The 21,158-nt window shown below is 58.2% G+C and overlaps 1 protein-coding gene across 6 annotated transcripts; it reads left to right on the top strand.

Annotated features, from left to right (window-relative positions):
• The first annotated feature begins 61 nt into the window (after positions 1–61).
• Positions 62–14,082, top strand: SLC35C2 (solute carrier family 35 member C2). Of its 6 annotated transcripts, XM_027622951.2 has the most exons (12): positions 443–601; positions 781–845; positions 5,111–5,174; positions 5,324–5,698; positions 6,291–6,441; positions 7,287–7,350; positions 8,064–8,136; positions 8,687–8,855; positions 8,934–9,017; positions 11,314–11,489; positions 12,608–12,737; positions 13,110–14,082. In XM_027622951.2, the coding sequence occupies exons 4-12, from the start codon at positions 5,579–5,581 to the stop codon at positions 13,241–13,243; spliced, it is 1,101 nt and encodes a 366-aa protein (XP_027478752.1). In that variant the 5' UTR covers positions 443–601; positions 781–845; positions 5,111–5,174; positions 5,324–5,578; the 3' UTR covers positions 13,244–14,082. The 6 variants fall into 6 exon arrangements, with proteins under 6 accessions (XP_027478755.1, XP_027478750.1, XP_027478751.1 ...); XM_027622950.2 differs by lacking the exons at positions 443–601; positions 781–845 and adding an exon at positions 66–129; XM_027622953.2 differs by lacking the exons at positions 443–601; positions 5,111–5,174 and adding an exon at positions 114–129.
• The last annotated feature ends 7,076 nt before the right edge of the window (positions 14,083–21,158 follow it).

The raw sequence follows: 21,158 nt of genomic DNA, 5'->3' as shown, positions 1-21,158 counted from the left end.
CGCCGCCGGCAGGCCCCGCCCCTCGGCGTCTTTTGGCGGAAGTGCCCCCCCCCCGCGGCGGCGCTAGGCCCGGCACTTCCGGCGGGAGGATCCGGCGGGAGGATCCGTCCCGCAGCGCCTGCGGCCGAGGTGAGTGGGCGCGCGGCGAGCCCTGCGCGCGCTCCCGCGGGCGGGGGGAGGGCCGGCCAGGGCCGGGAAGCGGGGTCCCCGCTGGGCTCTGCGCGCCGCAGCCCGCCCGAGCTCCTGTCCCTCCCGGGCCTCCGTGTCCGCGCCGTGGAGGGGCCGGGGCCTCCACTCGCCCTCTCCGGCCGCCTGCCGCGCGCGGCGACGGGCCGGATCCCGACCCGGGCGGAACTGCGCGGACGCGGCCCGGCCCGCCGAGAGCCGCGTCCCGCGGTGGGGTGGGAGTGCGGGGCGCGCAGTAAACACGTGGGGAGTGCGGGGCGCGCAGTAAACACGTGGGCAAACAGGGCAACGTCAGCTGGTGGGAGGTGCCAAGAGGATGAGGAGCGGGCCCTCGAGGAGGGTTCAGCCGAGCAAAGGTCTGCGGAAGAGGGAACGGCCAGTGCAAAGAAGGACGCAGGCTCGACGTGCCTGGCAGGTTGGCCAGGGGCCAGCGTGGCGGACTCCGGGGCAGTGGCGGGAGAACGAGGTTGCAGACACGGGCAGAGGCCAGAGGGTTTAAGGTCCTCCTCGCGGGCCTGCTCGGGGGTTGGGATTCGCCCTATGAGGGCGTGGTCTCCCGTCGGTGCGTAAGCTTTCACTCTCGCTGCTGTGTAGACTCCTGGCTGTGTCGGGGAAGGAGGAAGCAGGGACACCGGTTAGGAGACCGCTGCAGTCCCTAGGTGAGAGATCAGCGTGGCTTAGACTGATGGCCGAGCGCAGGCGAAGACGGGTAGCTGGTCCACAGGGATCTGGGAGGAGGAACTGACAGGATAGAATTGGAGGAAGGAAGGAAAGAGTGGTCAAGGATGAGTTCATTCATTTGGGGACTTAGGCTTAAGTAACCAGGTGTATTGTGCTGGCATTTACTAATGACTTGGGAATAGGTTGGAGGCACCTTCAGTTTGAGGTATCTTAGGTGGAGCTACCAAGGGGACTCTTCGATGTACCAGCCTGGAGCTGGCAGAAAAGGGTAGGGCTAATGAAAAGAATTTAGAAATCACTGGAATGTCCATCAGATGGGATGAGATTACTCCGGGGAGAATGAACTTTTACAGGTTGGTTGACAGGAGGAGGCAGCAAAGAAGTCCAGGAGTCCAGAAAAGCAGCAGAAAAAGCAGGAGAGGGGTGCCGGGGTGGCTCAGATGGTTAAGCGTCTGCCTTCGGCTCGGGTCATGATCCCAGGGTCCTGGGATCGAGCCCCACGTCTGGCTCCTGGCTCAGCGGGGAGCCTGCTTCTCCCTCTGCCTCTCCCCCTGCTCATGCTTACTCTCTCTCTGCATCTCTGTGTCTCGAATGAATAACTAAAATCTTTAAAAAAAGAAAAGAAAAAGCAGGAGAGTGTGGTGGGCATCCAAGAGGCTTTACCAGGAGGAGGAAGTGGTCAGTTTTTAAGGTGCTGATGAAAACACGAGACTTGGTCCTCAGAGGGGCAACAAGGAGGAAGGTGTGGTGACTCAGTGGAGCAGTGGGGACAGGCTGAAGTGAGTTTGGGCTGCAAGAGAGCAAGGATGGTAGTGCCGGGGGCCCTGGGGGAGTTTTGCTGTAAGGCGGCCAGGAGGGATGTAAGCCCCTGCCACAAGCCACCATCAAGCGCTGTACTGGCTGCCATTGACTCCCCTCCCAAGAGGCAGATGATTTTATCCTCCTTTACTGGACACTGAGGTCCAGAGTTCAGGTCATTCGGGGGTCCCAATGTTCATAGAGGAGCCAGGACTGGATCCCAGGTCTTTCTCACCCCAAGCCCACACTTGCACCACTAAACTGCCCTGCCCACATTACAGTCACAGAGATTGAGGGGAGCCAGGTGCTCCAGGGGGCTGGGCACCAACTCTGCCCTGGTGTGGCTGTCACCCCAGCTAAGGCTGCCCCCTGGGGAGTAATGCAGAGTATGGAATTCCTTTCTTGGCAGGTGAGATTTGAAAAAGAGCATTTGCCCCTTTAAGCCTGGTTTCCCTTATCATAAAAGAAGGGTGGGGACCTTATCAGTTACACATCTCTATTTCCAGTGCTAGGTGTACAGTGGTGCTTAATAAATGGCCATTGAGTAAACGGCTAGATGATTTCCAAGAGCCTCTCTAACTGTGGACTGATTTTGTGTTTGGGATTAGGTGACTGAATAACAATAAGAGAATGAGTATTGTTAACTTGGAGGCAGTGCTCCCTGTGGGCTGAGGTAGTCGTAGCGTAGGGACTTTCTGGAGGTGGGGGACCTGGACCGGCTGAAGAAAGGGTGGGATTTGAACAGGAGGTGGGGAGTGGGGGTTGGCACAGATTGCTCTGTTGGAGCAGGAACTGCGCCAAACGCAGAAGATGCGAGAAGTTGACTCACAGGAAGGTCCAGACTGCCCTGCCATGGGTGGGAACCCCGGGGAGCGCGTGCTAGAAGGTAGAATGCACTGTTGGTTGCCTGTGTGGTGTAAGCAGTCATTCTCAGCAGGGAGCACTTTTGCCCCCCATGACATTTGGCTGCGTCTGGAGACATTTTTGGTTGTCACAACTTGGGATGAGGAGGAGGGGCGGCTCTAGGCATCTAGTAGGTAGAGACCAGGATCGCTCCTAGACGTCTCACAATGCACAAAGAATGATCTGGTCCCGAGTATCAATAATGCCAAGACTGAGAAACCCGGGTGTAGGGAAAGAATATGGGCCTTAACGTCTGTTAGGCATAGATTTGGTGCCCATGTACCCTGCTCTCCAGCTGTGCCAACAGGAGCCTGGGGGGTGGGGGGAAGGTGCGGGCAGAAGCAGAGGAGACTAACCTGTCGTGTTGTATTGTGGGGGGAGAGGACGGTGGCCTGGAGGGCAGTGGTGGTCAGGAGACGTGACCATATTGGGGATCTTCTTTTAAGACTGAGATGACAATATTTGCTGATCGAAGGTGGGCTGAGGGAGCAAGGACTCAGGATGGGAACAAGATTTTTGGCCTGAGCATCCAGGTGAATGGAGGTGCCCCTGGCTGAGGTGGGAAGAGGGGCAGGTTTGGACAGCTCCTGGAAAACGGGAGTCCGTGCTGGGCAGGCGGGGGGTGAGTGCCTGGCATTAGACATCCAGGCATGGACAAACGAGTAGGCCACTGGAGATTCTTCTGGAGGTGACAGGGAGATGTCAACGTACTGATAATAAAAGGTCGTTGAGAATAGAATGTGTTTCAGGAAGTCAGTCCTGGGTACAAGGATGCTAGAAGCCACAGTGAAGCAGCTGGTGTTCCCACCACCCGCGGGACCTCGGCGAATGTGCTGGCCACCGTGCACAGCGCCATGGCCATGCTGGGCTGCTGCTGTAGGTGGTGTGGTTTCTCCAAACTCATTATCAAAAACAGTTATATCAAAAACATGTGCATGGCAAACATACTCTTGGAAATTGTAGTGCATAGTAGAACCATGGAAAAACTGCTCTGCATCACAGATAAAACAGTTGGGTTCTTGGGGCGCCTGGCTGTCTCAGTCAGTAGGGCGTGTGACTCTTGATTTCAGGGTTGTGAGTTCGAGCCCCATGCTGGGGATAGAATTTACTTTATTTATTTATTTTTTTAAACAATTTTTTTCTTAAATATTTTATTTATATATTTGACACAGCGCACAAGCAGGGGGAGTGGCAGGCAGAGGGGGGAAGGAGAAGCAGGCTCCCTGCCGAGCAGAGAGCCCAATGCGGGGCTTGATCCCAGGACCCTGGGATCATGACCTGAGCCGAAGGCAGCAGCCTAACCAACTGAGCCACCCAGGTGCCCTAGAATTTACCTAAAAAAAAAAAAAAAGTTGGGTTCGAGGTTCAGGTAATTATAAGTAAGTCTGATACCTACAGGATTGTCAAGGTTACAAAGGATGCAGAGCAATTCTTAGTTAATGTGGACCGTCACTCTCAGGGACCGCCCCCCCACCATATCACTACAAGCTAGGAGAGCTCCCCCAAAACACCCTCACAGGTTTCCACAGTTCCCCTCAGGAGAACCGCAGCCCTACGATATCCTTCCAGCAAAGCCTCAGCGCTAGCTCCCAGTTTGCCTCGGGGGAGAGCGGTGATAACCCAGCTTCCAGCGTACAGGGCTGAGTGAGATGACTCCCTTCAGAAAGGACTGGAGGTGGGGAAAGCAGGGTATGTTGGATCAGCTGGCTCTAGGAAGGCTTCCAGGAGGTGGCATTTCAGCAGGTTGGGAATGTCTCAGAGGAGGAGATGGGAACTGAAGGGACACACACGTGAGGCAGCCGGTGGGATAGCTGTGGACCTGGGTCAGCCCGGTCTCCTCAGACCTCGTGTGCCCTGGGCCCTCATTAGGGTTGCCTAGATTGATAGGCTGGGAGCGGTTTAGTTAGGCAAGACCCTAAAGCAGGCACCGCCTCTATGGGAGTGGCCCTTAGAGGCTAAGGGCAGGGTAGGTATTGGTTTCCTGGTCCATTTTTAATACCTTAAAGATCAGATCAGTGCCCTGAAAACCAAGTGCCCACTCTCTTGCACTGAGTCATCGAACAACTCACAGTGGACAACTCACGGTGTGCCCAGTGGGTGCAAGACTACCATGAGCACAGTGGTTCCCTGTCTTCCTGGAGCGCACAGCCTCCCAGGGGACAGACACCACTCAGATGGGCATGCCCTGCACAAGTGCACCAAAGGGAAAGTGGGGGAGCTGTGGGAGCACCCCATCAAGGAGGGGTCGTCCCTGAGGAAGCAGCGGTTGAGCTGAAGTTGAGTAACATCAGCTGAGAGAGGACTAGAGGGTGGGCAGTGCGTCCGTTCCTTCAGGCAGTAGGAGAGAGCCTGTGTGTTTGGGGAACTGAGGCAGCCGGTGGGATGGGGCCAGAGAGCCTGGAGCTGAGGCTGGAGAGGCCAGCAGGGACAGGTCAGGACGGCTTAGCTGACAGGAAGGCTCTTGGTCTTTATCATAAGAGCGCTGGGAGCCACTGAAGGGCTGACATCTGATCTGACATGATCCAATTTACATTTTTAAAAGGTCACTTTGGCGGCAATTCATAGAGAACGGCTTGAGGCGACAGAGTGGATGTGACTGGAGCTCTGTGAGCCCAGGGCTGGGCCTGTGCCCCTTCCTGCCTCCCCCCTCCCCCAGCTTCCGCTTTGGTTTGCTCCCTGTGGGCAGGGGTGGGGTGGACCAGTCAGGCAGCCCGGGCTCTGCCGGGCCACCCAAGCTTCCTTTCCATTCCTCTAGCCTCCGACCTGGAGACCTGTGAGCCCTGTGTCCACTTAATGATGGAGAGGGTTGGCTTGGGCCACCAGCCCCTAGGGTGAGGCCTCTGCCTGGGGCTCCGTGGATGATTCTGAATCATGGAGGCGAAGAGGACTCCTCCAGCTAGGAGACCTTGTTGAAAGTCGTGGCCCAGCTCTGCCGGCTCTTCCTGTGGTTGTCCTCGGGAGAGGTGCCTGCCCCCACTGACCCAGAGGGAGGGAGTTGCAGCTTCCCCGGATGGGGAGGTGGGCCCTCGACGTGGCGTTTGTGTGGAAGGCCGTGTTGACCCTGGGGCTGGTCCTTCTCTACTACTGCTTCTCCATCGGCATCACCTTCTACAACAAATGGCTGACGAAGGTAATGGGAGGCCTTGCGGTGCTGGGGGGGCTGGGGGAGAGGGGGCTGTGGCCATGGCCCCTGCGTCCCCAAAGATTTAGCAACAGGATGGCACGGGCTTCAACTAATCAGACTGGAAGCCAGTCACACTAGTGATGGGACAGGGCCCTAGAGCCCTGCTGCGCCAGGGGTTCCCCTCAAATGTGTGGATCGAGGGGAAATCGGGAAAGGGGGAGACACCGAGTAGAGAAGGACTTCAGTATTTTCGTGACCGGTTGGGCCACACTGGCCAGTGCTAGCTGTGACCTGGGGGGCGGGGGGCTGGAGCAGGAAGCTGACAGGCCTGTGGAAGCCATGGGGACAGCACCGTGGTCCGACTGAGCCCTGGTCTGCCACCTGCTCTCGGCCTGGTCTCCACAACTGGAACTACGGGGCTCTCATCCCAAGTGGCTGCAGTGTCCGGGGGCGGGGGAAGCCCCCTGGCCACTGTAGAGCCCCGGGGAAGCACCCAGTTAGCGCCACTGCCCGCAGTGGGGGGGAGGGGGCTGCGTTGGGGGGGCGTGGCGGGGGAGGCTGCGAACCCGCCCGGTTGTCTCTGCTTTGGGTCCCGTAGAGCTTCCACTTCCCGCTCTTCATGACGATGCTGCACCTGGCCGTGATCTTCTTGTTCTCTGCCCTGTCCAGGGCCCTGGTTCAGTGCTCCAGCCACAGGGCCCGCGTGGTGCTGAGCTGGACGGACTACCTCAGGAGAGTAGCTCCCACAGGTACGTGGCCGTGGGGCGGCCGTGGGCGGGTGGGGCTGGAGGGGGGTCGCGTGGAAGCCATGGGCTAAGAACAAGGAGCCTTGGTGGCTTGGAGCAGAGGCCCTCTCCACCCCGCCCCCCACTTCATTCCTCTCTGCCTGCCTCCCCCCAGCCCTCCTGCGGCCTCTTGTGTCCTCCCCGCCCCCCCATACACACAACACACATGCTCACACGCACCGGGAAAAGCCTCCCATGCAGCACTGGCCTTGCCTGGGCGCACTGAGGCCATGCCTGCCCTCACCTTGCCGCAGTGGGACAGTGGGGGGCACCTCGGAGCACAGAGCGGGGAGTCAGCCCAGGCCCAGCGGGGAGGGCCTCCCAGAGCGTGGGCTGAAATGGCCGAGCGTTTAGTGCCTGTGCAGGTCTGCAGGGGAACGGAAAGTGTCTCAGGATGCTGGGAACTCTGCGCTGGTGAGGAAACGTGGGCCGAAAGAGAGGGTGGCAGGAACAGATCCTGGAGGACCAGGTCCTCCACGAGGGGTGCGCCTTCCATCCTGAGGGAGGAGAAGCCACTCTGAAGAGTTGCTCACAAGGGATGCTGGGACCAGACGGGATTAATCCTCTTCCTCGGGGGACATTCACAGCACTTACCGATCAGATCAGAATGGCCTGCAGCCCTAATGCTGGAGCAGCACCCCCTCCCTTTTTGGGCCAGGAGTTAACCCTTCAGTTGCTGTGAGTGAAAGGAAGGCCTGAGGGCCCAAGAGAAAGCCAGGTGTTCAGGGCAAAGCAGGGGGCACTCGGGGCCTCATGGAAGTGTTTGAACACCTGGCCCGCCCTGGCTGTGGGCGCCCCTGTCTCCACAGCCCTGGCGACAGCGCTTGATGTGGGCTTGTCCAACTGGAGCTTCCTCTACATCACCGTCTCACTGTGAGTACCAGCCCCCCGCCTCCCGCCAGGCTCAGGCTCAGGCTCTGTCTGACCCTGTCTAGGCGCCCCCCCACCCCCACCCCCCGGGCCTGGGGGCCGGCCACACCACCACTCTCTGGGAGCGGCGCCTGCTCTCGGCTCCGCCCTGACAGCCAGCAGCGCTCTGGGAAGTTGAGGCGCTCCGAGGGGTGCTGTGCCTGCCTGCCCCGGGGGCCTGGGGGAGCCAGGCGCTCGGCAGAACGGCGCCAGTCATGCCGGGGAGGAAGGGCACTGACCTGCACAGAGAGGCAGGTGTAACAGCTGTTTCTCACCTCTGGCCTTGTACTTCAGGGTGCACAATCCCTGCCTTCTCTTTTCCCCCTTCCCTCCTTCCTTCCTGATCCCGGTCTCCATGGAGGAGCAGATAAATAAGAGGGCTCGGTGAGCCCAGGGTTCACCCGCAGCCTCTTCTCCCTGGCGATAGTCAGAGGCCCCTTCGTCAGAAGTTTCTTCCAATTAAAGGTCACATACCAGCCCAGATGACTCAGGCCACCTTCCTTTGGTCTTTTGTACCCACATTGCCCAGCTGCCTTGAGCAGAGCCAGTTGCCCACAGGGAAGTCAGAGGTCCCCACAGCCTCCCACCTTTTCCAGCACAGTCCGTGGGCTCCTCTCCTGGTGGCGGGTCTGAGCCCTGGGCCCCGGTGCTGCATCTGGGCTAATTTGTCCTTGCAGGTACACAATGACCAAGTCTTCCGCTGTCCTCTTCATCTTGATCTTCTCCCTGATCTTCAAGCTGGAGGAGCTGGTGAGGCCCAGCTCCCCTGGTCCCTCCTATACCTGCAGATGCTGAGACTAAAAAGGGTGTCTGAGCGGTGGCTTGTCACTGTGTGTGGCAGAGGAGACGAGCCCAGCCCAGGTGGCAATAACTCCTGTCGCTGAGGAAGGACCTAGGACAGGCCACTGCTGAGAATACTTGGCAACTGGCGTGGCAGGTGTAATGACCAAAAGAATGGCAGAAAGAGAAAGGGTTCAAGGATAGGGGCCAGGTGCAGCCAGGTCCTGGAGGCAGTCGCCCTTTATTTGCGAGGTCCAGGGTACTAGGGGACCTCCCGGGGGCCTAAAACAGCTGTAGGAAAGCACATCAGAAGGTTAGATCAAAGAGGGAAGCTGGGTATATGTCCACTGAATGTCAGCCCTGTCTACGTTGATGGGAAGGAGCTGGCCAGGACCCCCAAGGTCACAGGGGAGAAGGGTTTCTTGCCCCAGAGTCAGCCAACACAGCTCCTGAACCCAAGCTCCAGGGTTGAGCACCTCAGGACCCTGCAGTCAGTGGCCCCTGCTCCCCACCCTGATAGCGTTCGGCACTGGTCCTGGTGGTCCTCCTCATCGCCGGGGGTCTCTTCATGTTCACCTACAAGTCCACGCAATTCAACGTGGAGGGCTTTGCCTTGGTGCTGGGGGCCTCATTCATCGGTGGCATTCGCTGGACCCTCACCCAGATGCTCCTGCAGAAGGCGGAACTTGGTGAGAGAGGGCTCCGGGCACCAGGCAGGGTGGAGGCAGGCTGGGCTTGATGACTCACCCCCCGTCCTCATTCTGCAGGGCTCCAGAACCCCATCGACACCATGTTCCACCTGCAGCCACTCATGTTTCTGGGGCTCTTCCCTCTTTTCGCCATCTTTGAAGGTACGTAGGGGCCGTCCATCTTGGGGGCACCTCAATACAACAGATCCCCCTTCCTTGCTCTGAGCCCAGCTCCGTGGTAGCTGCAGAGGTTATAGAGATCAAAGATGCGCTCTCTCCATTGGCAGGGCCTGGTCTAAGGGCTGGACAGACATTAAACCAGGTGGCTGGAATCCAGCCTGATAAATGCTTACGCAGAAAACGTATGTAAAAGACAACCGACGATCATGACGGTGGATGTGTACAGCCTGACAGCTATGCCAGGGCTGTTCTGACCTTTTTTTTTTTTTTAAGATTTATTTATTTATTAGAGAACATGAGCAGAGGGAAGAGCAGAGGGAGAGGGAGAAGCAGGCTCCCCGCTGAACAGGGAGCCCGACGCGGGGCTCGATCCTGGGTCTCCGAGGTCATGACCTGAACTGAAGGCAGATGCTTAACCGACTGAGCCACCGAGGTGCCCCTGTTCTGATCATTTTAAACATACTAACTCTTATACTCCCAAAAACCCCATGTGGCAGTACCAGCATTATTTCCATTCTGCAGGTCAAAGAAACAGGTGGAGAGAAGTAAAAATAACCTTGCCCAACGAGCCAGAGTTTGGTTCCAGCAGCTGGTTCCTGAGTCCTTCCTCTTCACCATGATGTGTTCTGTCTCTTAGAAGGAGCAGAGGGCCAGGCATTCTTTCAGCATGCTAGGGTGGAAAGCCAAGACAAAAAGACTTCCCAGGCCACATGTTTTGGAGGCTGGGGGAGGCTTTGCTGGGCTGACGGGTGCAGGGCATCGCAGGAGAGCATCAGTAGGTTCCGCGGGTGGAAGTGTGTGGGATCGTGTGTGTGGCCCTGGCCATGGCGCAGGGGCTGGGTAGGGGGACCGCCCCCCCGCCCACCATCACCTCCCAGAGAGGGAGAGGCGGGGAGTACTGTCCAGGCTGCAAGCGCCCGCCTCCTTCCCTCCTTCCTCCCTCCCGGGTTTCGAGATTAGTCTCTGTCCCTGTTTGTCCTTCCCTCAGTCCCTTCATTCTGTCCTCGGGGTCATTACAGAGAATTCTGTCCCACATCCATTTAAGTTTCAAGCCGTGAAGCGTCTCGAACCTCTCTGAGAAAATGATTCTGCAGCCCCCCTTTTTCTTCCAGTTAACATCCCCCCCCACCCGCGCCTTCTGACCCCTCCCCCCCCCCCGTCCTGGCCACGGACACCCTTCCCCATCCCTGCACTCCCTCAGCCGAAAGCCCTGGTCATCATCACTTAGCAAAGCGGCATGGATTTAGCTCCTTTAATCTTTTCTGGTAAATTAATCCCCCAAGCGCCTTCATTACTTCTGTTGCTCTTTCCCGAATTCCCATCAATTCGCTGACGCCTTTGCAGTACTGCTGAGCCCAGCACCAGACAAGATGTCCTACATCGGGAGGCTGTTTGTCTGGGAGGGACTGTCACTCTGCATTCCTCTGGTGCTTCCCTCCAAAAGCCTCAGAGTGCCCGGTCCGCCTCCAGCCCCCACAGGTGTCTCCACTGTGCCTCCCTCAGGGCCTTTCCTGCACAGAGCCACGGGGTCACTCTGAGGGACGGTGTTGGAGGGTCAGGAATCCTCTCGAAGTCATGCCAGACTTGGTGTGTGGGTGCCCGTGGGGGTGTCTCGAGAACAAGGCTTTGTCCTATATTTATGTGTGTGTGTTTACTTTTTGAGAACCATCCCCCACGTTATATTGTCTGAGGAACGCAGGTCTAGTCGAAATGCTCTCATTTTATCACTGGGGGAGCAGGTCCCGAGAGGGGGCACGTCTCAGCCTTGTCCCACAGCTGTGTGATGGCAAGAGCCAGATTAAAGTGGAGAAGGTTTGGGAGGATAAAATGAGGCCCTGTTGATAGGTGGCCCACCTGACATTGAGAGCAAGGGCTCGCCCTGGGGTCCAGGGCGCCGATACTCGTCACTCATCACCCAATGGGCTACCCCGTCTCTCTTTGGCCCACTACTTACCACGGCTGCAGAGGCCACGTGAAGTCACGTTCCTTCCCAAAGATGGACAGGTCAGCACCGTGGGAGGACAGAGGCTTCTGTCCGATTTTCTGTGTGGTGCCAGGCCCTCCACCCTAGCCCGCAGGCTCTCGGGGGGGCCCTCGCTGCTTCCCCAGGTCCCCAGGTGTCAGGCCATCCGCACAGCGTTCTCTTCCACCTGCCATGCCCCTCCTCGGGGCCCCAGCGAGAGCACAGGTGCGCGGGGGGCGTGACTGCCCCATGCTGGGTCTCCCGCTCCCTGGGGACACCAGCACGTGGCCTCCTACTCTCTCCGTCTGCTTTCAGGTCTCCATTTGTCCACGTCTGAGAAGATCTTCCGTTTCCAGGACACCGGGCTACTCCTGCGGGTACTAGGGAGCCTCTTCCTTGGAGGGATCCTCGCCTTCGGTCTGGGGTTCTCTGAGTTCCTCCTGGTCTCCAGAACCTCCAGCCTCACTCTCTCCATTGCTGGCATTTTTAAGGTACAGACTTGGGGGTGGCCCCAGTCCTGTCTTCCAGCACGGCCCCCAAGCTCAGTAGCAGCTTCTGTCCCAGCTCCCACGCCCCAGACCCCAGAGAAGAGACAGAAGTGCCTGGTTAGGCTGTTGTGTGCCGTGCTCTTGTCTGAAACTCCCAGCCCCGGGGGGTGGAGGGGGTCCTCCCTGGTTCACAGATGGGTGGCTCCTCCAGCAGGACACGCCAGCCAGCAGGTGGCCGAACTGGGATTTTGACTCTACTGGGCCTGGGATGCATTCTCTTGTTACCATGAATGCCCACTCTGGTCGTTTGGTAGTGACCTGGAGCCAAGGGTTGGGAAGCCCCATCCAGGGTCATCGGGAAAGAGTTGCATGATTGATTGGCAATGTCTGCCATGGTTACAGCAAGGGACGGTACTAGCACGTGTGTCCTGTGTTTGCCTGGTTTGCCTTTACTGCTGCCTGGCATCACACGTGCCTCTACTCTCAGGCTCCCCCCTCCCTTGCCACCCCTCACCCCACCCTGCTCGGGCCCACGGGGGCGGGGTACGGTCTCTCCTTGACGAGACAGACGCTGATGCTGGCGCAGTGTTGCCTAAACCCAGAATCGTAAGTCTCCCCAAGGTGCTTAGGAAGAGGCGTGAGCTGTGGTTCTCAGAGTGAGTCGTCCCACCGGTCCCACTGGCAGCCACCGTGTGTGCAGCACCCCGTGGCCAGTGTGTGTCCTGCGGAGCCCGGGGTGATACCGCATTCCCCTGTGACAGCGTTGTGCTCTCCATATGTGGGTGCCTTCTGGAAGCGCAACTATCTTTCACTCCCGTGGACATGGCTGTGGGCTGGACACTCTGTGCCCCCAGCCCTGGGTCTGCTTTGCCTCTCTTAACGCTGACGGAACACTGTGCAGAGCACCTCCTCCCTTGCTGTGTCTCGGTAGCACAAAGGGAGGAAAGCATTGCAGGCAGGCCTGGTCCTCCGAGCTCAGGGGAGCCCTGTTTTTGCCCTGCTGGCCAGCCTGCCCCGGCCCCAGGAGCTCCGGCGGGTCAGGCTCTCCCCTGCCGTCCACCCTCCTTGCAAAGGAGCCCCCTCCTCCTGATCGCTTCCCCTTCCTGCCTCTCTGCCCTCAGGAAGTCTGCACTCTGCTGTTGGCAGCTCATCTGCTGGGGGATCAGATCAGCCTCCTGAACTGGCTGGGCTTTGCCCTCTGCCTCTCGGGCATATCCCTGCATGTTGCTCTCAAAGCCCTGCACTCCAGAGGTAACCCGAGCCCCTTTCCAGAAGCCTCTTTTCTGGTGACGCTCCCTGCTCCTCGTGTGACTCGGCCCCTCTGACCTCCCCTTCACCCAGTCCTGGGGCCCCAGCCACCCAGCCACCCAGCCAAGAGGGGCAGGTGGTTCTCAGCTTGCCCAGAGCAGTTGCAGCTTGGTGGCTGTCCATGCAGTTCAGCTGCCTCCGCCTGGGCTGCCCCTCCGCCAGGAAGTCAGCCTCGTGGTTCTGCCACCGCCACACAGAAGATGGTTTTCTCGGGGGAGTGGGGGGGAGGGGGGGACCTGGGTGACTCAACATGCGCATCGGGGGGCACCAAGAAAACCATGATCAGGTCTGCAACCGGTTTCTCTCTCTCCCCAGGTGATGGTGGCGCCAGAGCCTTGAAGGGCCCGGGCTCCCACCCCGACCTGGAGCTGCTGCTTCGGAGCAGCCGGCCAGAGGAAGAGAACAATGAGGAGGAGGAGGGGTACTTTGTGGCCCAGGGGCAGCAGTGACCACGGCCGGGAGACCCGCTGGGAGCCAGGCTGCTCCCAAGCCTCACACCTCACAGCAGCCTGGGGACCCAGGTGGCTCTTCACAACAGCCGGGGAGCAGCGGGCCGGGACTCGCCTGGGCTGGGCCTCGGGGAGCGCGGGACCACATGGTGGGGCTCGGTCAGGGAACTGGTTGAACAGAGGGGTGAGCATCACACCGGAGCAGGGCCTAAGCCGCGCTCGAGTCACAGTGGGACAAAGCGAGCGGGCTGGTCTCAGCTGCTTGCCAGGCTCTGACAGCCCAGGTGGGGATTTCCAGGGGGCAGAGCAGGTTTCTGAGGGGACCGGGTTTAGACTGCGGAGCAGTTGGGAAGGGTTGATGGAGAGCCTGGAGCCTCATCACCTGGAGCGCGTCTTTTCTCAGCACAGGGCTATTTATAGTTTGGAAATAAAGGATTTCCGGTCCACTGGCCACTTCGCGTTGCCTAGAGGGGTGGCGGCGGGAGGGGGCCGTGTGGGCCTTGCTCTCCCTTTTCTTCCCCTGCCTGGGGCCTTCAGATGACTGGCCAGACCCCAGGCTTCCTGCATCTCTTGTACTCCTCTTGGAGCCCCAGTGCCCTCTCTCGGGGCCCCAGCACGCCTACAGGCAGGAAAAAATACGTGCAGAGCACTATTCTGGGGCGGTTAGTGCTTTCACAGCGTGGATTTGAATTCTTGACGGTCCACTTTGAGCTGTGTGACCTTAAGCAAATTACTTAACCTCTCTGTACCAGTGTTTTTTTCTGTGAAATGGGAATAATTATCTCAGTTGTTCAGAAGATTGAGTCAATATTGGTAACAGATTAAATGTTATATATATATATAAGTGTGTATTTTGCAAATTCTTTCGACAACTATGGAATCAAGACCCTAAATGAGTGCTGGAACTACGATTCGCAGCCAGGTCCGTATGCCACGCGTACGCCCATGGAATGTAGATAGAATGGCCTGTGGGCCTCTGGGACCTGAGCTCTCTGCTCACCTACCTTGGACCAGTCATGCCGTCCCTCTGCACTGTAGGCCCTATAAAACGGGAGGGCTGGGCGGAGATCCTGACTCTGATTTGCCGGGGTTTACCAACACCCCACCTCCCCCTCCACCACCCCAGGCCAAGTACTTCCAAGGCCCAAGTGCTTTTAGGCACTCACAGCAGGTGGCGCCATTGCACCACGCAGCGCCGCTGCCCCGACTCCAGGCTGGGGTCCCTGGAAGAGGACTGGGGTGTCTTCGGGTGGGCACCAGGATGGAGCTTGGTATGACTTGCTTTAATCACATCGGAGCCACAAAAGCTCACTCCGTTAAGCCTAGGAAAATAGTTCCACTTTAGAAACTGGTCAGCAAACTTTTTCTGTAAAGGGCCAGATAGTCTGTGAGGCAGCTCCTCGCATCTACTGTCCCCCTTCTGGCAGGAAGGCGGCCAGACACAGACACAAAAGGGTGTGGCTCTGTTCCAGGGACACCTTACTTCCAAAATGAGGATTCTGCTGCCGGCTATAGTTTGCCAACCCCTGCTGGAGGAGAACCCTTAAGGATGATGGAGACCCGCAGTCTTCCAGCGAGGGAAACAGACCCAGGAGAGGGGCAGTGACTAGCCTGAGGACCTCAGAGTCTCTGGGCTCTGGAGGAATTCGGACAGCTCCGCAGTCATAATGCAGACTGGCCTCAGAACGGAGGTACCACTCCAAGAGCTCCCCGGAGGTGGCGCCTCATCTGTGCCCGCACCTCTGCCCCTGCTCCTGGACTCTGCAAGCTCAGAGGCCGGGGTTAGAGGCAGCTCACCCTCCACACCGGATGCCGGATGACGTGGGGAGAGCCAGCCGAGGGGAGGGGCCGGGGGCCTCCCACCTCTGCCGGAGAGGCTGCTCCAGGGCGGGAGAGCCTGCCACAGCCCCGCGCTGGCTCAGGTGGATGAGAGCTTCCTGTCTGCTTCCCCCCACCGTCTCCCCTCCTCCCCCCACCGGGAGTAAGCACTGCTGTCTGGTGCAGTAATTACAGGGTGCGAGCGGGGCCCGCACCGCCCGCATATTGGGTTCAATGACAGCCCCTCACTTAGCAGCAATTACCAGCTGAGCCAGGAGGAGGCCCCCCTCGCCTCCCCCACCCGGCCCACCCAATCGCCTGGCCTCCTGGGCCAGACAGCGTCCACTCGGGCCTGCGAGCCCTAGAAGCACCCATGCTATCTGCAGCCATTGCATCGCAGGGCTGCAGCGTCGCCATGGCAACGCGGTGCTTGCACAGGTTGAGGGAAGCTGAGGATGAGACTTGTCTCTCTAAGGTTGTGGCGTCTGTCCCCACGCAGCCTCCAACTCTGGGGCTTCTGCAGAGGAGGGAGGAAGGAGGGCTGACCTGCGGGTTCAAGTTTTAAGTGCTTACATGCCCACCGTCTCTCCCCTGGGCCTGCGGTGGAGGGAAGGTTAATGCCCCTAATATATGAGGATGTCTGCCGTCGGGGTCGTGGCGCGGGGAGGAGAAGCAGCTGGGTTCGCCTGTGGGGGAGACCCGAGACAGGAGCTGGACCTGAAATGCGTTCATCTTCCTTCTGGCACCCTTCTCTGCCTGGGCTTGGGGGGCCACCCCCGTCTGGTTCTGCTCCTTGCTGCTGAGGAAAACCTGAAAATCCCAGTGGCTGGAGAATGGAGTCCCTTGTCACCAAGAGAATTGTCCCCGTGGTACCTGCCACAGCTTTCTGCATCATGCAGTAACACTGGACTGAGAGGGGTCCCCAATTTGCAATTCGGAGGACAGGGTGGGGACTCCCAGGTGATCCATTTGGGTCGAACACACTCAGTGAGTGTTGGCCACAGGCCGGACGCTGTGCTGGATTTGGGTTAGCACATTCACTGGGCACCCCTAGGCCTCTCACAGAGGGAGGTTATTTGTCCCCAACGACCCGGGGCAGCAGGGGTGGATTGTACCTATTTCAGAGCTGTGGAAACGAAGCTCATGGAGGTCAAGCAGCATCGTGGCGGAGAGCAGCCTGGGACCCCACCAGACTTGGCATTACCTCTCCTCTCAGCCCTGTGATGAGGTTCGTGCCCTGGGCACATTGCGGATCCCTCTGGGTCTGTCTCCTTGTCTGTAAAGAAGGAATAATAATAACCCATATCTCTTAACGAAGCGACTGAGTAGATGAAGTGGACTCATCTGTGTCAAACAGCACAACGCTGGGCACACGCTAGGGGCGGAGTAGCAGATGTCAGTGGCCAGGGTGTCACATCACTTGCCAGTGACAAAGCCAAGGAGAGGCACAAACACAGGGGCCTGGCCCTGCAAAGGCGCCATCCTGCCTACCATGCCTGGCACAGCGGAGACACTTAATAGATATTTGTTCTGTGAAGGAATTCCCAATAGTGGAAACTAAAGGGGATTTTCCAGGTTCCGGGGACCTCGGTCTGACTTCTAAATGAGTCCCCCTGCCCCCACCCGAACCAGCACCACCCATTCCTGCTGTCCTCCAGCCTCCCAGCCATCCCCTTGAGCCTTCACCCCTAACCACACAGCCCTGACATCAGCCAGGCCCCTTTGCCCCTGCTTTGTAGCAGCCAATTAGCTTGACTTCTGTTCCCATGGTTATTTACAGCTTCATTGACAACTAGTGCATTTCCCAGAAACAGGCCCACAGCTCTGGTGCCCCTGGCATCCTGCTGGCAGGACTGTCCCTTTCTCCTGGGTGTCTGATGAGAACTCTCCCGTTGGGACCACAGAGGGACAGAGCAGAGAACTGAGAGAAAATGCCCTAAGATGTATTGAAAAACTGGTTCTGGAGTATCTACCATGTGCCCTGGCCAGTGAGAGCTGCGAGAGATACCGAAGTCATTAAGACACGCTTGCTGTCCTCAATGAACTTCCGCAGGGCTTTTGAATCCCCTCGGTTCCCTGGGAAGTAGACGCAGAGTGGGAGATTGGCGTGGAGGACCTGGCTTAGCAAGTGCTCTCGGGAAAAACACCTGCGGAAGGGAGGGAAAGGATGCAAGTTTGGGCGGGGGAGGAGTCCAGCTTTGAGGCGGTCCTGACAGAGAGCTCTGGAGAAGGGATAGCCCTTTGCACTTCCACGCTGATCTGTCACTCGAAGTGAGCCTACCCTGGATGAAGGCGTGACCTTGGGTCAGGCAGTTGCCCTCTGATGAAGACAATCTCCAAAGAGGGCTGACAGCTGAGGGCCATCTTCCAGCCAAGACCCCAGTGGCCGCGGGAAATCAGTCTTTCAATCCCAGAGGGGTTCTAGGCAGCCCTTCACAGCATCCACCGCTCCTGGGGTGCACAGCCTGACTTCAGGGATGACCAGAAATCTTTGAAGAGGGAAGCAACATGGCCTGTATGTGCATATGTGCATATGTGCATTTTTCTGGGGGAGAGTCCTTGACCCCCAAAAGATTAAGAACCACTAGCTGGGGAAAGCCAAGCTTATCCAAAACTTCAAAACAACATGATCAGAGATGCAAACTATAAGTACTTAATAAATATGAATGAGTGGATGGATGGATGGATGGATGAATGGATGGATGATGGATAGATGGATGGATGATGGATGGGTGGATGGATGAATGGATGGATGGATGGATGATGGATGGATGGATGATGGATGGGTGGATGGGTGGATGGATGGATAGATGGATGGATGGATGGATGGATGGATGATGGATGGATGGATGGATGGGTGGATGATGGATGGATGGATGATGGATGGGTGGATGGATGAATGAATGGATGGATGGATGATGGATGGATGGATGGATGGATAATGGACGGGTGGATGGGTGGATGGATGGATAGATGGATGGATGGATGGATGGATGATGGATGGATGGATGGATGGATGGGTGGGTGGATGGATGCCATAACAGAAGAATGTATGGGAGGGACAGAAAGGGGAGCAACCAATTTTGCCTGGTGCAGGAGAAGAGCAAAAATTCTCAGGAGGAGCTGACCCTTTTGAACAGAGTCTTGAAGACTAGGAGTTGCCAAGCAGACAAAAGGAGAAAGGCATACAAGGCAGGGGGAGGAGCAGATGAAAAGACACAGAGGTATGAGTGATTTCTTTCCCTCTTGCAGTCCACCCCGAGGAGGTCCGTGTTATTAGCCACCCCACTTTCCAGATGAGAAACAGCCTCCGAGAGGCCAGGTGACTTGCCCATGGTCATTCACCTCGCTCCCCATCATAGCAAGAAGCCAACCCCCTGGGACTCACACCTCCCAGGGCCCGCCATCCACTGGGTGGCCCTCTGGTTGGGATGCCAGCAGTCTCACTGCCCTCCTGGGACTAGACCCCTCGGGCTAGTGGCGTCAAGAATGGCCCAGGGCTGGTGGTGGGGCAGCCTCCCACTGGCAATATTTTGCTCCAGGAGGAATCCCCCACTGATCCAAAGCCTCCCGTCCTGTTCCAGGGCTGCCCCATGAATTAAACATGCCCCCGTGGTTAACTCGGTAATGCTTTTATTAATAGTTAATTACTCAACGCGCACTGGGGAAATGAGAGTCGCTCAGGCCTCGTAAATTAAGGCAGTGATCTTGTGAAGGAGGCCAATAGGAGTTCATTACCCGGCCCCTCCCGCCTCCGCCCCTCAGGGCTTGCCACTTAGCGGTGCTAAACGGGCGGGCGGGGCGGGCTGTGGGGGGACAGGCCTTCTGCGGAGGTGGAGGCGCAGGGGGCTCTCCCCCTCCCCTGGGGTGCGAGGAGGGACCGGCCGCGGGCTGAGGTGTCTGCCAGGAGGCAGCACCTTGTCCTGGGCCTGTGCCCCCTGTCACTGGGCAGGGGGAGGCGGGCCCCGCAGGCAGGGCAAGGCCACCTGGGCCAGGTGCAGACTCCCTCACTCAGCCCCGGGGGCGGATGGAGGGCAGCAGAGCCCAGACGCCCCGCCTCACAGCCGCCCTCCCCCACCGCGGCCAGACTGGTAGGTTTTTGTAGTGGCTGAAGCCAATTTCCCCGTCCTGATTTTTGCAGCTGAGCTTGGATAAGGGGCCCGTTTTAACCTGGTTTGGCTCTTCTAAATTTAACTTTGTCCCATGTTTTGTTTCCCAGGAGACCAAGCCCCTCTGTTCCTCTTCCTGGGGGACCGGAGCCAGCTCCTGTTCCAAACCTACTATGTGCCAGGACCTGTCCCTGCGCTTGATCTTCATGAGCGCTCAGGGTTTAGCCCTGACTTCGGGCCAGAGACCCCACCCCCCTAGGTCTCCATTTCTTCTTCTAAAAATGGAACAATAATACCTGTGTCAGGAGTTGCTGGATGATTAAATGCGGGGATCCGAGAGTGCCCAGGACGTGGCCACACGCGGCCACCGTGGGGACGGCTCTAAGTGGCAGCCAGGACGCTCCCCAACCACACTGCCATCTTACAGACAAGCACGGGAGGGTTTAAATATGCTCCTTGGCCTTGCCTGAGGATCCAGAAGGTCATAACCCCGAAGTTCACACTTTCCTTCCCTGGAGGCCACGTGGGGAACCAATCACCCCTCCAGAAGATTGGCCAAGTCCCAGGAGCCAGGAAAGCTCAGCCCTTCTGTCTGCACATTGCAGAACCTCACCAAGGCAGTCCAGGGTCGGACCCAGGAGCATGGCCGGCCCCAGTCCAAATCCTGCCATGCCATCTAGCTGTTCTGTCGACCCCCTCGAGCCTCAGTTTCCACTTCTGGCAAAATGGGTTCATGGTTGCATCTGCCTCCTTGCAGGGTCCTAAGGATTTCTGTTTTAAAGTGCGCAGCACCCAGCAGCCTTCTTCCAGAGCTCCCTGCACCTGGGTTTCTTTATATGTAACCTGGGGATAGCAAAAAACCTCCCTCACTGGGTTGTTGGAGGCCCCACAGAGATAATGGGCATCAGCCTGTCTCAATGGCAGGAAGATGCAAAATAGATGAGCAGATGAGCGGCTGGTGTGAATGGCCACGGTCCCACAAAGGCAGGAGGATTTTCCGGAGAGCGGAGAGCATCCGGCCGGGTAAACACTGCCCTGGGTGGATGCAAGGACCTCTGGCCCGATGAGGACCCTCCTGGGTCAGGTGATGCAGAGGGCTGGGGACACATTGCCTCCCCACGCCCACGTTGACATCAGCTGCTTTGCAGGCGGAGATCAGCCTCTGCAGTGACCCCCAGACTGCCAGTGCCCCATGCAGGCAGAGTCTGGGGCGGGAGACTGAAGCCTCCCCCGGTTAGAGAGCACAAGTCACTGAGGAGTGCGGCTCCAGGTTCATATATAATATGTAGCGTCAGATTTAAATGTCACTGCTGCAGGCGGCTGACCCGGGTTCCCACACAATGGGCCGCCAGGGGCGCCTACACAGCCTCTTCATCTTCCTGGCGGTAGCTGACCAAAGGGAGGGGGATTTGGTTTCTTAAAAAGCTAAACAGTTGTTGAGCACTCTGGCGTTGCCTGGGCAACAGCCGAGGGGGAGAGAGAAGCATCTTATTGTTTAAAGTTATTCTTGCTCGATTTCAAAGGGCTGCTCGGGTAAGACCGCATTCTCCAAGCAGCCCGGCTGGCCCTCTCTTCTCCCTGCCGGGCTCCTGCCTTCCCTCAGCCCTAGCCCCGCTTCCCAGCCTGAGGTCATGGCCGTGCTGGACATCAGGGCCCCAGAGGCAGGTTCCCTCCCGTACTCTGTGCATTCATACCCAGGCCTGGCGGGGCATGTGCAGAATAAACACACCAGCCCCAGGCTGCCCTTTCAGCTCTCCCTGCCCTGGGCAGACAGACAGACGTGTGGCTCCAGAACTTAGGGGTCAGCTCCCCGGAGTGCCTGAACTTGGGGGGAGAGGGTCTTTGCCATGCAGCTAAGTTCCAGAGGTGGGCGTTCAAGCCCACACAGGGGCAAGATAAAGGTGGCTGTGCTAGGTCATTGCTTGGAGGCCATGGCTGAGTGTTGCCGCCAGGACTCTGCAAGACCAGGCCAAGTGGCCTCCCGCGGC

This window comes from Zalophus californianus, chromosome 8 (assembly GCF_009762305.2).
Source record: "Zalophus californianus isolate mZalCal1 chromosome 8, mZalCal1.pri.v2, whole genome shotgun sequence".
NCBI classification, from domain to species: Eukaryota; Metazoa; Chordata; class Mammalia; order Carnivora; family Otariidae; genus Zalophus; species Zalophus californianus.
This window is presented reverse-complemented; position numbering and strand designations above follow the sequence as displayed.

Excerpts from the sequence above, each read along its gene's own strand:
- SLC35C2 (XM_027622949.2), top strand. The coding sequence starts at position 5,579 with ATGGGGAGGTGGGCCCTCGACGTGGCGTTTGTGTGGAAGGCCGTGTTG. Across the intron at positions 6,442-7,286 it reads CAGGAGAGTAGCTCCCACAG|CCCTGGCGACAGCGCTTGAT; the intron begins GTACGTGGCCGT and ends CTGTCTCCACAG. Across the intron at positions 12,738-13,109 it reads CAAAGCCCTGCACTCCAGAG|GTGATGGTGGCGCCAGAGCC; the intron begins GTAACCCGAGCC and ends CTCTCTCCCCAG.